The sequence below is a fragment of the Phoxinus phoxinus genome (genome assembly GCF_949152265.1).
Source record: "Phoxinus phoxinus genome assembly, chromosome: 15".
Lineage (NCBI taxonomy): Eukaryota > Metazoa > Chordata > Actinopteri > Cypriniformes > Leuciscidae > Phoxinus > Phoxinus phoxinus.
Window position 1 is genome coordinate 29026022 of NC_136890.1, and position 15592 is coordinate 29041613.

The 15592-nt window shown below is 35.1% G+C and overlaps 2 protein-coding genes across 4 annotated transcripts in view; both read left to right on the forward strand.

Annotated features, from left to right (window-relative positions):
* The window catches only part of pip5k1bb (phosphatidylinositol-4-phosphate 5-kinase, type I, beta b), a 44634-nt gene extending 43583 nt beyond the window's left edge, over positions 1-1051 (forward strand). For all 3 annotated transcript variants that reach the window (XR_013800424.1, XM_079637175.1, XM_079637176.1), the window contains one exon: positions 669-1051. Coding sequence is in view for 2 of the 3 variants with exons in the window: in XM_079637175.1 (XP_079493301.1) it covers positions 669-671 (3 nt within the window). In the remaining variant the exon portion in view is untranslated. The remainder of the gene's footprint in view (positions 1-668) is intronic.
* A 2772-nt stretch (positions 1052-3823) lies between these two features.
* On the forward strand, positions 3824-14704 carry unc45b (unc-45 myosin chaperone B). The gene is made up of 20 exons (XM_079638638.1): positions 3824-3961; positions 4799-4969; positions 5817-5853; positions 6002-6177; positions 6263-6352; positions 6480-6647; positions 7829-7994; positions 8123-8293; positions 9138-9309; positions 9396-9696; positions 9806-9900; positions 10722-10863; positions 10945-11085; positions 11264-11391; positions 11519-11585; positions 11671-11784; positions 12027-12142; positions 13671-13788; positions 13888-14043; positions 14178-14704. Exons 1-20 carry the CDS (start codon positions 3956-3958, stop codon positions 14439-14441), a joined length of 2799 nt encoding a protein of 932 aa, XP_079494764.1. The 5' UTR covers positions 3824-3955; the 3' UTR covers positions 14442-14704.
* The last annotated feature ends 888 nt before the right edge of the window (positions 14705-15592 follow it).

The window sequence follows — 15592 nt, forward strand, 5'->3', positions numbered from 1 at the left end:
TAACACATTTAAACAAATAATAACTTCATAATATAAATGATCACTTTTAGAACTTAAACTGATATTTAGAATTTTTTTCAATTATTATAATATATTAATTGAAATTGATATATTAATGTGTGTGTGTGTGTGTGTGTGTGTGTGTGTGTGTGTGTGTGCGTGCGATTATTATATTATATTCAAAAAAATTATAAATATCAGATTAATTATTATAATTATTTATATTATATTAAAAAAATGTATTTTGTTACTATTTAAAAATATATATTTTAAATATAATATTATGAAATGTATAACTTGTAACTGATATGATCAAACTTTTATCATGTTGTTGATCATCTTTCCAGTATTTTATAATAATATGAGTAATAAATTAACAAATAATATATATTTTTTTAATAAATAAAAACTTTCAGAAATGTATGATATTTATAAATATTATTTATAAATGATTACAATGGTTTAAATATTATATGTATATATATATATATATATATATATATATCAGTATATAACAATAATATTATATCAGATTATTTATATTTTTTTACATTATATTACATTATCTAATTATTTGAAAAAAAAATCATATATTTTAAAAGTTATACTGCCACTAATAAATTGTAACTGTTATAAACTTTTGATTATGTTGTTGATCATCTTTCCAGTGAGGAGCAAAATGAGATGTTTCTTCATCTCTCCTCCCCATCACCTCTGGGTCCTCACGTGCCAAGAGCGCCCCCTGCTGCCAAACAAATAAAAGAAGTCAGAAGAAGAAAGTGCTGACTTTCGCCAATACAACAACTACAAAAAGACATCTGTATATCTAATCCCAATGCTAAACATTTCCTTGGACTGTTTGAAGGGACTGTGGCTATAAGATGGACATGCAGCCAAATGCAGATTGTGCTTTTGTAGCCCTGAGCTTCTTAGCAGCGAAAGAACTACAGATTCAAACAGCAGCTCTGCACGGGGTCAGAGACTGAAGACAGACGTGACGTCATTCGTTGTTTCATAGACATGCAATAAATACACTCCTCTGATATGCAAAGATGGTTTCTATCAGCTATCCTCTTTACCTCTTAAAGGATCTAGTCTTTAGTGATCTAGATGCAATTCAAACTCTAGCTAACAGAGCTGTTCAGATCTTTTTAAATGTGCAATTTTTCATACATTATACAAGTGTGTGTTATGGTAGTTCTCCTCACTGGAGTAATAATCCTGATGTTTTATTTCCAAGGAAACACACAGTTTCTAGGAAACAAATGGAAGTGTGACTTTAGTTCTCAGACATCTCTTATGAGCACAGATGTGTGTGACGTACTGTAAATGTAGGAGTGTAACTTCAGTCATTCTCAGATTTATGCTGGTACATAAGCTCCTGATAATCAAGAGTGGGACTCGCATCAGCAGTGTATCATTTACATCTATCCAGATGCCAGAATGTTTTTATGTGCTAAAATGCGGATTAGAAGTCAGTCTTTCATGTTGGGATCGGGTGAGTTTCATACACGCATACACATTCTCTCAGGAGATCCTTTTCCTAGAGGCGTCCAAATGATTGCTTGATGTTATGCTAGTGCGCTTCTGATTTTAAATGCCATGTCAGAATTGTCTTTTGAATATTATTATTGCACCTTTGTTTGTTTTGAGGCCATAATTTATTAAATCATTATTATAAATGAACATTGTGTTGGTCTGAATTTCATGTTGACCAATATTTGGCCATTTTGAGATTATCGGGACGTGCCGATAACCAGTTTTACTTGGTCGATTTACAGTGTTGGATACCCAACTTAATTGGATTTTCATGGGTTTTTTGAGTAAATAATTGAAAGATTATGTGTTTCAAATATTTATAGCCTGATGTATTTTGTATATATCATAAAACACATCCATTAGTTAGGTTATCCCAGGGTGTTTGTGGGAAAGTTCTTCCTGTGAGGCTGTATGTTTCCCTCAGGATGTCACTGGGATCTCCTTTGTATGCAAATTAGCTGGTATAAAGTTTTGTTCCACAGTCAGATCTTTGGGTTAATATTTTTTGAAGGCCGACACGCTGACATCGCTGCTGAAGACCTGTGCTACACCACTACCTTCAATACATTATTCTGCACACAAGAGCTCTGATCAAGCTTATGCATTAGAGAAATCTATTGGCGAGCCACCCAAATCTATTCCATTTCGTTAAAATATGTATACATTTCACTTCCATTAAATTGTGTTGTAAAATGTGCTGTTAAATGTACAACGTATACACTGTCGTTCAGAAGTTTTTGAAAGAAGTCTCATGCTTCACTAAGGCTGAATTTATTTGATCAAAAATACAGTAAAAACAGTAATATTGTTAAATAATATTACAGTTTAAAATAACTGTTTTTGTATTTTAATATATTTTATTTATTATATCATTACTCTAGTCTTCAGTGTCACATGATCCTTCAGAAATCATTCGTATGTGGATTTGCTGTTCAAGAAACATTCCTTTAAATTATCAATGTTGAAAACAGTTGTACTGCTTCACACTTTTGTGGAAACTGTGATTTTGTTTCTGGTCAATTTAACGTGTGCTTTCTGAAGAAAAGTATACATTTATTTCTTTATAAAAATGTTACTCAAACAGTAGTGTATACTGTATATTATTAACATTATATTGCCACCCTGTTCACTTAGATGTCAAAATCAGCATTGTCACTGAAATGATCTCATCTTTAATTGCTTTTTATGTACAGACTACAGTATACATGGTGACAACAGGGCATGTGTAGTGATTTAATGTCTTTATAACCATGAATATATTGGTGATGTATTCAGAGAGGTAAAGTTAAAATATAAATTGTATAAAAAGCTTCTATAAAAAGCAAAACAAACAAATTCAATATATGCGTGTGTGTATATATATATATATATATATATATATATATATATATATATTCACCCTTTTTTCCCCCAAATGTTATAAATAGTTTTTTTTAAGATTTTGTAAGCAATTTGCATAGTTGTGCTTTGAGTCAATTGTTTTATTTGTGATAACACAATGAAACATTGTGAAGAATTGTGTGGACATCATTTTTTGCCTGGTTGTCATACAAAGAAAATATGAACACAAGCAAAATCAGGAGAGAACCAACAAAATATTATGTTGTATAGTGTATGCTTTTGCCTGTGAGATTTTTTTTTTCTTTGCTCTTTTTTTTTTTTGGCATAGTAAAATAAAAACTGTAGTTTGCCATTGTTGGCCAAATCATTTTCTCAGATACCTTAACTTAAGTGTTTTGTTCTTCCTTCATATTTAAAAAAAAACCCTTGAAATATTTGTTAAGAAGTTGTCAGTCAGCATGTTCACAGAGGGCATGTCTTGACTCTATAAATGCATCCCACAATAGTGTTTCTCACCAGGTTGCAGGATGTTTTGTTATGAGCGTAACACCTTCCCCCAGTTCTTTCTGTTGGAGAGTCCTTCCATTCTAGAAAGTACCAGTCAGACCTCCAGCACACCAGCTGTTGAGAGACACCCCCTCCCATCGGGTGGCTCTGGACATTTGCTACTGATTTCTCAGCTGTCATACCCTCTCCCTAAATAGACCATATCAGAGACAGGCCATTTCACTGATATAAGGGGTGACCATATATCTGAAAATTAAAACTAATCAACCATAACAGGAATAAATGACAGCATGATGTGGAATAGGGAATAACTATGAAAGATGTGATCTCAGGTTGTGACTGATAAGATGCATAATGCATTTGTGTCACCAGGTGGGGTGGATGAAGACCGTGTCACCCCTCACAATGAAATGGATCCATCCGTTATCCTGGGTATGTGCCCCCCATGTGCAACATAGATATATAAGAGACCATTGGAGGGCGTTACAACTGATAAACCCAAAAGACAAGAAACTACACTTTGACACAGAACAGATTTTCCTCTCACGACGAAGCAGAATTATCTTCAATGACGGTACGTACTTATAATCACATGCATAATCTGTAGTCATAAGAGACAGAATGGGGAATATGTCTAATTTATAGAAAACAGAAGTTGCCATTCACTGCGTTCAGTATTGTTGAGGTAGGATCTCTTATGAGGCCACACTGTTGCCCAAATAAGGCTTGAGAGGGTCAGACAGTTAAAGTCAGAGATAACATGTGCTTGACCACTTGCTTGAGAAAATTGGCACCTAAATGGTAAGTTTGAACATGTTTTGATGTGCGAAATTTAAATGTTACAAGGAATGTGTTTGAATTGAAGGTTTGTAAGACACTAAAGGCAAAAACATTGTTTTTTCATGCACTGGTCAACTTTGAGATTTGGGGCTATTTGCCTTTTCATAATGTGTTTTCAGACTAGTGGAAAGACAATTTCCAAAATACACTTTTAAGTGTTTGTGTTTATTTATTTTCTTTTGCACTTTATCTATGTACATGTGTGTCTGTAGATTTGAATTACAATATATATCTTAAAGATTTTTTTCTCAAAATGTGTTTTTTTCTCATGCACTGAGGCAGAAATCTAAACAAAAAACTCTCCTACACAACATAATTAATGTACTGTATATGTTACATACTATTTTTTGCTTATTTAAAAATATATACAGTATATATATGATGATAATAATAATTATTATTTGATTGTTTTTTAAAAGACAAATGCTGCTATTTTTAACGTTGTGTGCAAGTATATTGTCTAAAAGTTATATCAAATTCATTTTAAATGTAACACGTGAATTTGACTGTATACAGGAAAGGGTTGCATGTGAACAATATGCAACAATAAAATTGTAACATTCTCTGATAGATGGGAGAAATTGGAGATCCAGTCCAGTTAAAGGATGAGGGTAACAAGCACTTCCAGGCTGGAGAAATCGACAAAGCCATTGAGAGCTACACTAAAGCCATAAAGGCCTGCAAAGACAAGAAAACGCTAGCGGTCATCTACAGGAACAGATCAGCCTGTTTCCTGAAAAAGGTAAGAGTTTACATCCTGTACACATTATGAACCTAGTAGTGCATTTAATTCCTCCTGGGAAGATCGTATTTCCGAGTTGGGAAGTTTTGTTTACTACGTCAGGTGCGTTCAAGTCACTTTCTTGGGAGCAAGATGTTGGTGTACCTTCTCTTAAAGGGTTTGTTTACCCAAAAAAAGAGAATTGTGTCATTAATTATTCACCCTCATGTCATTCCAAACCCGTCAGACTTTCGTTCAACTCCGGAACATAAGTATAGATCTTTTTGTTGAAATCGGAGAGCTTTCTGTCCCTCCATAGACAGCAACTGACACTTTGACACTTCAAAAAGTTCATAAAGAGATCGTAAAACTAAAACATAGCGTCAAAGTGTCAGTTGTGTAGCTGTCAATGGAGGGATAGAAAGCTTTCCGATTTCATCAAAAGATCTTCATTTGTGTTCCAAAGATGAATGAAAGTCTTCACTCATGAGGGTGAGTAAATGATGACAGAATTAAATTTTTGGGGAAAATCTCACTTTAATCAACTACACAAAAATATAAAAATGTCTACCTCTAGAAATTTGAATGTGCTACAGTTGTGTTTTTTAATTTTTATTTAGGAAGCCACTGTATCAACTCTATCATTGCATATTATATTGTTATATTAGCTTATTTTGTTGTAAATAAAAAGCCTGACAATGTCACTGTTAAATAGGCTACCTATAAGTATTGTCCATGGTATTCCGCCATGTTTCTCACTGACATGTTTCTTGGTGGCATTCAACTCATAAATACGGTCTTTCCGACATGAGTTGAATGCACCATCAACTATTTCTGCATAATTTTCACTTGATATCTTGTTTTCCAGGAAAATTATAACAATGCAGCATCAGACGCCACTAAAGGTATGATTTGCTAATTCATTCTTTAAAAAAAAAAAAAGTTTTCAGCTCTGATTTTTCAAGTATACCATCAAACATCTTAAACATGTTTCTCTTGCTCCATTAAAAAATTACTTATGAATGCTAATCTGTTTCTTTTATACAACTGCAGCAATCGATGTGGATGCTGCGGACATCAAGGCTCTGTACAGAAGATGCCAAGCACTCGAGAAGCTTGGCAAACTGGACATGGCCTTTAAGGACGTTCAGAGATGTGCAACCATTGAGCCTAAAAACAAGACCTTCCTCGAGACCCTCAGAAGACTCGGAGCTGAGATCCAACAGAAGGTGAGGATCGCTTCTGTCAAAATGCTTTTGAGTTCACGTAACGAACATCTGAGTTTCTAAGGAGCATATCTGATTTTCCCCACAGCTGAAAACGTCCTTCTCAACTGACTCCAGAGTGCAGAACATGTTTGACATCCTATTTTCAGAAGAATCAGATAAGGAAAAGAGAGAAAAGGTTTGAACAGTTTCCTAGAACTCTGTTCCCTTGTAGCTTAAAAACAGTAAAGCAAACCTAAATGAATGTAATTTGCAGTAACATATCTCTCAGTTAAACTGAACTACATGTTTGTTGGGTCCACTAGGCTGCCAACAACCTGATTGTCCTGGCCAGAGACGACGCAGGAGCAGAGAGAATATTCCAGGAAAACGGCGTGCCTTTACTTGTGCAGCTGATTGACACAGGAAACCCTGAGATGATTCTGGCTGCCATCCGGACCCTGTCAGGAATGTGCACAGGCCACAGAGCAAGGGTGAGGAACAGAGTCATTATTTCATTATTATAATCATAGCAGAATTATTTTTTATGTTGTATTTTATATTAAAATAAGATTTTTTTTCTTCTTCTTATATTTAGGCATAAATATAACATTTATGTGAGGGGAAAAACTATTTGTCAAAACTAATTTGATTATTTTATTCTTAGGGGTAAGAAAAATATCCTTCAATTAACATACTTTCTGAATGCATTAATTATTAAACCAAAACATGAATAATATAATAAATTAACATAGTAATTAAGTATTATATAAAATTATATTTATATAAAAAGTTTTTCTTAAAAACAAGAAATAAATAAATGCTGTCTAAAATGTTTTGCAAATGAATGCAATAAATAATACAATATAAGAATATAGATAAATAATAAGGAATACAATAAAGATTCATTTTTATATTAAAGCGCATGAAGATGCGAAAGAGAACTCAATTCGGTACTTACACACTGTGTGAGAAGTTTTGAGTAAGCACACATCCAAAGACCGTGCAAGTGCGTCTTGCGCTTGAATGGAAGAAAAAAATCACACATTATGTAAAAAAAAGTTTGACGAATATACTTTTGAACACAGTCGGTTTTGTCTTAAGTGAACCTAAACAGCTGAGAAATAAAACACATTTGTAACACTGTATTGGATCCAGCATTAGCATAATATTCCTGCAGTGTTTTTAATGTTTATCAAACAAAGGACAGGGGAAAAAATCACTCATTGCTCTTGACTGAATAATTTTTGCAACTTTAATAAGTGTTAGTATATATTGAATTTATACAGTGAAGACTATGCAGTTATTTTACATTTGATTTTGAAAATGTTGGCGGGGAAAGTACAAATTTAATCCACTGTCCTGATTTGGTCAGTAGAAAAAAATCCCTAGCGTTGAGCCCTGACATAATACATTTTTTTATTATATATATACCTGTACTGTATTTAATAATTTTTTCTTGATTTTATTTTTACTGGAAAAAATACAGACTAAAAGTTTGTGCAATAAATACAACAAAAGAATATATAAATAATAAGGAATACAATAAAGATAATTAAAAACCCATTTTATTTAATGGGGTCTTAAAGGCAATGTCAGTCCTCTTGGTACAATTTTCTGTGTTCGTGGCCATTTATTGATAAATGTTTATTAATAATGTGTTTGGGTTTTAAAGGCAACTGCCATCATCCACATGGTGGGAATTAGCAAACTGTGCAGCATCATGGCTGTGGACAACGAGGAGATTGCGCTGGCAACTGCAAACCTGTTCCAGTGTGTCAATGACTCGCTTGCTGGAGGAGACAAGAGAAATTACGGCAAAGAAGAGGCCCTCGTACTTGGTAAGAGAGGACAGCTGAGAAAATTAGCATTCAGAAGAGCACTGCTGCAGATTGTGATAATTTGAACCAATTTGCAATAGACTATTGAGTGTTAAAAGTGCGAACTGCTTTTGTCCGATGACTGGCAGACACCAGTAGGGACTTGAAGGATATCCTTGTTGCCTTGTTGGAGATGATCGCAAGCAAGAAGGTGTCTGGACACGGCCGAGACCAGGCTCTGAACCTCCTGACCAGGAATGTGCCAAGAAAAGACAAAAAAGACACTGATAACTCCAAGTGTCTTTTCACCATTGACCACGGTACGTTTCATGAGTATTGTACAGTGGTTCTCAACCTACAACCTTCACAAACAAGGTTTAAGCCTAGTCCCAGACTAAAATGCATGTTTGAGCTGTTTTAACTGAAAGCAACTTGCACTAACATCTTAAAATATATCACTGCCATTGTTTTGTCTCAAGATGCACATCAGTAATGTTTTTTCTACGGCATGTTTATAAAACCTAATAAAATGTCCTAATTGAACTAAGGCCTAATCCTGGCTCAATCAAAACCATGTCTGTGAAACCAGTTTTTCATTTTACTTAACCCCCTCAACACCTGTTTTTTTCTTTCTTTCACGCTTTAGTTTAGGGTCCAATTCTCACTATTAACTTGCATGTCATATTACTAGGATATTGGCTGTTTATTATTGAAGCACATATTAATGCCTTATTAATATAGTAAGAATTGAACCCCAAACTAAAGTGTTAGCTTTTTTTATTTTAAAAACCAGGATTCCAACTGTCTTGAAAAACCTGGATGTAAGAAGAAGCCTAGTGTTTTTTTGACCTGGGAAAGTCATGTACATTTATAAAATCTTATAACTCCATTTCCATTTAATAAAATATAATTTTTTCTAGTTATGCCAGGCTCAAAAAGTATTGGGTAGGCTAATGGTTGGCTTATTGCTAATCCAGTGATTCACCAAAAAAAAAAAAAAAAATCTGCCCTTCAAATATTGTTACGGTTGAGACCCACTAGAATGAAGAAAGAAATTACACATTGTATTTTCTCTCCAAACAATAATTATTCTTTCAATTCATTGGAAGTACTGAGATTACATGTTTTAATGTTGTTGTTTTTTAATGGAATTGTCTTGAAAAGGCCTGAAGAAGATTCTGAAGGTCTGCGGTCAGGTTCCTGAACTTCCTGATCAGTTGCAGCTGACAGAAAACACACAGCTGATTGCCAGTGTTCTCCTCAACAAGCTCTATGATGACTTGCGCTGTGACCCTGAGCGAGATAACTTCAGAGATGTCTGTAATGAGTACATTAAGTACGTTTTGCCACAAAACTTAATATATCGTGGCACATATAATTATACATATACTATACTTAAATGTTGCTGGTTTTCATCAACAGGAGCAAATTTGACCCCCATGACATGGACAAAAACATCCATGCCATCAATACTTTGTCAGGCCTTCTACAAGGGCCGTTTGATGTGGGCAACGCCCTTGCGGGTCATCAGGGCGTTATGGAGATGATGGTGGCGCTTTGTGGATCCGAGCGTGAAGTGGACCAGTTGGTAGCAGTGGAGGCCCTCATTCACTCGTCTACCAAAACCAGCAAAGCCTCCTTCTTTATCAGCAATGGAGTAACTCTGCTGAAGGACATGTACAAGAAAACTAAGAATGAGAAGATCAAGATCAGAGCCCTTGTGGTATGCAAATTGCATGCAGTAATGCTATTCAATCTGTGTTTGTTGCAGTGTTCATTAATGATTGAATGAGAGAAGTTGATATATTTTGTAACATAAATTTCTTTCTCAGGGTCTGTGTAAACTGGGGTCAGCTGGAGGAGATGATTACAGCATGAGACAATTTGCAGAGGGTTCCACTGAGAAACTGGCCAAGCAGTGCAGAAAGTGAGAACGCTAGCTACCTTTAATTTAAAGGACATATTTATTATGAGACATTACATTTACCTTTATCTTTTAATATAGTAGTTTAATATACTATGAAAACATACACTACCGTTCAAAGTTTTAGGGTCAGTAAGATGTTTTTGAAAGAAATTAATACATTTATTCAACAAGGATGCATTCAATTAATCAAAAGTGACAGTAATAAATGTATAATGTTACAAAAGATTTCTATTTCAAAAGAATGCTTTCTATTCATCAAAGAATTCTGAAAAAAACAAAACTGTATCATGGTTTCCACAAACATATTAAGCATATTAAACATTGATAATAATAAGAAATGTTTCTGGAGCACCAAATTAGCATATTTGAATCCTTTCTGAAGGATAATGTGACTGAAGACTGGAGTAATGATGCTGAAAATTCTGCTTTACCATCACAGAAATAAATTACATTTAAAAAATATATTCAAAAAGAAAACCTTTATTTGAAATTATTTCACAATACTACTGTTCTTTGAATAAATAAATGCAGCTTTGGTGAGCAGTAGAGACTTCTATCAAAAACATTTAAAAAAACGACCAAACTTTTGAACAGTAGTGAACTTTCAGAACTCAAAACTTCCTCCCCAGTCCAAAAAGACTGAAACTAAGATGGAAAACACTTCATTTCTGATGTCCGAAACTCATTAAATACATTAACATTCGACCACCCTCAGTTAAATTGTCAACAATGCCTATTCAGCGTTTGTTTTGTTTGTAATTGCTCCATGCAGATGTTATGGGGTCAAACTGCATTTCAACTATAGATTTGGTTTATTCCAGGTGGCTCTGCAACCCTACACTTGATGTGCGCACCAGGAAATGGGCCATTGAAGGTTTGGCTTATCTTACCAATGATGCTGATGTAAAAGATGATTTTGTTGAGGACGAAGCAGCCATGAAGGCCATGTTTGAACTCGCCCAGGTGTGTGAAAGACCTAACAAACCTAATAGAGAAGATTTACATGTATGTACAAATGTACAATATATATATTTTCTCTCATAGTCAAAAGATAAGACCATCCTATATGCTGTCGCCTGCACCCTGGTCAACTGCACCAACAGCTATGACAAGAAAGATATCCTCCCGGAGATGGTGCAGCTGGCCAAGTTCTCCAAACAACACGTCCCTGAGCAGCACCCGAAGGTAACATAGACAGAATCCTGTGATGTGGCAAATTAATCTTTAAAAGTACAAATATTACATTTAGTTTCCTAATAAATACTCATAAATATGCATGTTTAATAATGTTAGTACATGGTGTCACAGTGCTGTCACTGCTTGCAAGTTGAGTTAATTTTAAAGCATTTTGCTTGTGCTTTAGGATAAGAAGGACTTTATTGAAAGGCGAGTGAAAAGGCTATTGAAAGGGGGAGTCACATCAGCTATCGCTGTCATGGTCAAAGCAGATAATTCCATCCTGACCGATCAAACCAAAGAGATGCTTTCAAGGTAAAGATCTCTTTAATAGTTTTTATTTTGTTATGTTTTGGTACTATATCGCTTGTTTTTGTATTTTGATTATGTATTGTTTATTATGCTGCTGAAGTTAATACACTTACTATTTTTGTCCACCCAGAGTGTTTCTTGCCTTGTCAAATGATATTAAAGATCGTGGCACAATTGTAGCTCACGGTGGAGGAAAGGTAAAAGACCACACAAAGCAAATACAAACCCATTGTGAATCTCATATTTTGAGAAATAAAAACTATTCACTACTATGTGCGACAGGCTTTGATCCCATTAGCCCTGGAGGGAACCGCCAACGGAAAAATAAAGGCCAGCCATGCTCTGGCTAAGATCGCTGCCGTCTCCAAACCTGAAATCGCCTTTCCTGGCGAGAGGGTAAGATAACCTTTTACATCTGTAGCAATGTTAAAGTCAGACGAATGGGTAAAATACCATTGTCAGGAAAGCTTAAAGGGGAATGATACCTTAAAATAAATGTTTGCATTTCACGACACATTATTGAAAACCATGATATTACACCTTACTTTAAATATTTAGAGTATTTTTTCTGAGCATGAAAAAAATCTAAAATAAAATGTAATATCTAATTTTCCATGTTTCTACTCGTTCCATTACAGATATATGAAGTTGTGCGACCACTGGTTTCCTTGCTAAATACAGAACGAGATGGTATGGAAAATTTTGAAGCTCTGCTGGGCCTTACAAATCTTGCTGCCTTAAACGACAAACTTCGGTGAGTGTCAAACATTTTTGTTAGGGATTTGTTCAAAACCCCCACCATTAAGTATTAAATGCAGAAATTAAGGAAAGGCAGTATTCAGAACCAACAAAACAAAAACAAAATGCAGTATCACAAAGACCAAAATAACAAGACATCAGAACAAAAGGTGCAAAATAATTGTAGCCAAACACTAACAAGACTTCACAAATACATTACAACCTGGACAGGAAGTGGCTTCATAGAAATTCAGTGAGGGTTCCTTCTGGTGGGCTGATGGAGGAACTGCAGGCTCTAATGAAATGCTGCAAATATGGTCTATTACAGTAGTCAACATTTGAAGTGGATCAAAACCTTTCATCAAAGTTATACATGAATTTTAAACAATATCCATTCTTGTCTTAGGACAACTTTGATGAACTTTTTTTTAATCCACTTCAAATGTTGACTATACAATAACTACTTCCGGCGAGATTCTGAAGTGCGCTTCCAATGGACACTTCACTCTTCCATAAGACCATGGGAGGGGATTTGGAAATTACCTTAGTTACTGTCGCTATGTCCGACAAGCTACACCGCTCTCACGCCACACCATGTTCTCAGGCAGTGAAAAATACATCGCGGAGCAGAGAGCACACCGACAACGTGCTGACAGACAGGACAGACCAGGTTCCTTTTCGGTTACTTTTGATATTAAACAAAGTCTCACCTTTCAAATTTGGTAATTTTTTTAAATAAATTTTAACAATAAATACCGTTTTGTGGCTCTTTAATGTGCCTGACAGATCGCTGTAGAGCCTCAGTTAAAGCTGTTCGTGAACCGATCATCTCTTCCTTCTAGTTCATTTATAGCATAAAATAAACATGAATGAACATAAGAAGGGATGTTGTTTTAACCGCAGAAAGGCGTCAGTACACTCCGTTTTTCAAGTTCAAATCCTCCCATGTTAATCTACTAACTCCCCTGACTGCTTTGTCGGACAAAATGGCGGATGGCGAAGTATGATTGGTCAGACCACCTGTCAATCAAGCTCCCTGCGAAGGGTCAATTGACACTGGTAGGTAATATTAATGATAATGACAACATGATCAATTTTATTTTTGACCAGAAGCTTTTTATTTATTAAACAAGTGCACACATTCATATATATATATACATATATAGAACATGCATTTTAATGGTTGTGAAGTAATTACTTACTCAAAAGAAGTACCTACTCAGAGTGACTACACAAATGGATGGATGGATGGATGGATGGATGGATGGATGGATGGATGGATGGATGGATGGATGGATGGATAGATAGATAGATAGATAGATAGATAGATAGATAGATAGATAGATAGATAGATAGATAGATAGATAGATAGATAGATAGATAGATAGATAGATAGATAGATAAAACTGAACAAGAAAAAACTAATCAAGAGCCATGCTCACACCATAGGGAAAATGTTAATTTACACCCAACCAAATCCATAAACCTAAAATGTTTAACTATTCTGGAAATGCAAATCTAATTATTTATCTCTCTTTCCGCAGAGTGAAAATCCTAAAAGAAAAAGCACTTCCAGAGATCGAAAACTATATGTTTGAGGAACATGATCAAATCAGACAAGCCGCCACAGAGTGCATGTGCAATCTGGTTTGCTGCAAGGATGTATGAAATTACTACTGAGAATAAATTATTATGTTTATCAAATGTAGCCTTTTTTGTACGTTTGGATGTAAATATTGACCAGATTCATTATTTTGACAGGTTCAAGACAGATATCTACAAGATGGCAATGATAAACTCAAGCTTCTAATCCTGCTCTGTAGTGAAGATGATGAGCAGCTTCAGAGGGCGGCTGCTGGCGCACTGGCTATGCTCACTGCCGCACAGAAGAAACTCGCTGTTAAGATGACTAAAGTGGTATGTATCATTAAACAGCCTTCACATCCCACTACAATCTACCATTATTGTGGCGGTACAATGGTACAGTGTTGGTATCAGATGCTCATACCAAAGATGATAGACTGTAATATGATTTATTTTATTATCTACAGACTGGGCAGTGGCTTGAGATCTTGCAGAGATTGTGTATCCATGAAAACCCTGAAATTCAGCACAGAGGTCTTGTGACAGTGTTTAACATGCTGGATGCTGATGAAGAACTAGCCAAGAAGCTCATTGAAAGTGAATTGCTGGAAATCCTGACATATGTGGCAAAACTGGAGGACAACCCCAAGAAGCAGGATGCTATTAACGCAGCTCGGGCCTGCCTGTCTAGAGCCATGGATCATGGACTTGTAAAGCCGTTTTCAAAATAAACAGAAAAAAATAATTGTGACGTGTCATTAGACGAATAGAGAATGGTCTGCTTTCTGGGAAAGTGGAAAGACTGCAAACCATTGGCAATGTTTTCTTTTTACAATTTCTAATGATAAGCATAGTTCTTTTTAAGACAATATGTCTGTGTGGCTGTTTGTTTGATCGGTGATCTTGCATTTGGTATTTATTTCATATGTCATGTATTTTCACTTGTGAAGTTTTGATTCACAGATTAAAAAAAATCTTTTTTTGAGAAAATATGACTGGAATCTATTTCTTCATAATTGACATTATCAGAAATATTCCTTCGCGTATAGGCCTACAGGTATATATTTTACTACCACACATTTATCTGGCTCTCAATCAATCAAAAGGTTTGGCAGGTTAACCTGATCTGTCCTTAGTTTATGTAATTACACTATTCTGGGTGGGAAAGAGCAACATTCAATAGCAATTTAAATGTTTTATTCCTAAATTCTGATAAACTGACATTAAATTAACACAACCTAAATTAATAAACACTGTCAAAAGAATAGTTTATTGTTAGTTCATGAATTATACATAATGCATTAATATCAACAAATGAAACCATTTTATAAAGAGTTACTTTTCCCCCAATTATTATTTAAATATACACAGTTTTCATGACCTTATATTAATATAATTCTGCTCTAAAATTAGACAATTCATAGTTCAACATTTTAAACATTGCTGTTTTGTGTCAGGCTACGCATTCCTCTAAAACTAGGCTTGAATATTTCCCATATGCATTACACCTAAAATGGCTTCGCCCGACCAAAGGTTGCCAGACAAATACAGTTCTGTTTTGCTCTAATTCACTCAGTGAACACTTTGTCCTGAACTGAATGTTCTTTCAGGCGCAAGCCGCAAGTCTGGAGTTCAGGAATGCAGAAAACTGAATAGCTCCATCTAGAGGCCGGAAGAGTACATTTGTATTTTTCAGAGCAAGGACTGTTGTTTGTTTACTTCAAGCTACCGACGTCTACCCAGTATCGATATATAAGAATATACACCTTCCTTTTAATTATTAAATCGATATTCAGTGATAAATTCGAGTATAATTAGCGTTGAACGACGTCGTTCCGATTTGCCTGTGCTGCGACTACTAGCGACGTCAAACGGAACTGCA

Coding starts and splice junctions, on each gene's coding strand:
- unc45b (XM_079638638.1), top strand. Junction 7,995..8,122: donor AGAAGAGGCCCTCGTACTTG/GTAAGAGAGGAC, acceptor GATGACTGGCAG/ACACCAGTAGGGACTTGAAG. Junction 12,143..13,670: donor GCCTTAAACGACAAACTTCG/GTGAGTGTCAAA, acceptor CTCTTTCCGCAG/AGTGAAAATCCTAAAAGAAA.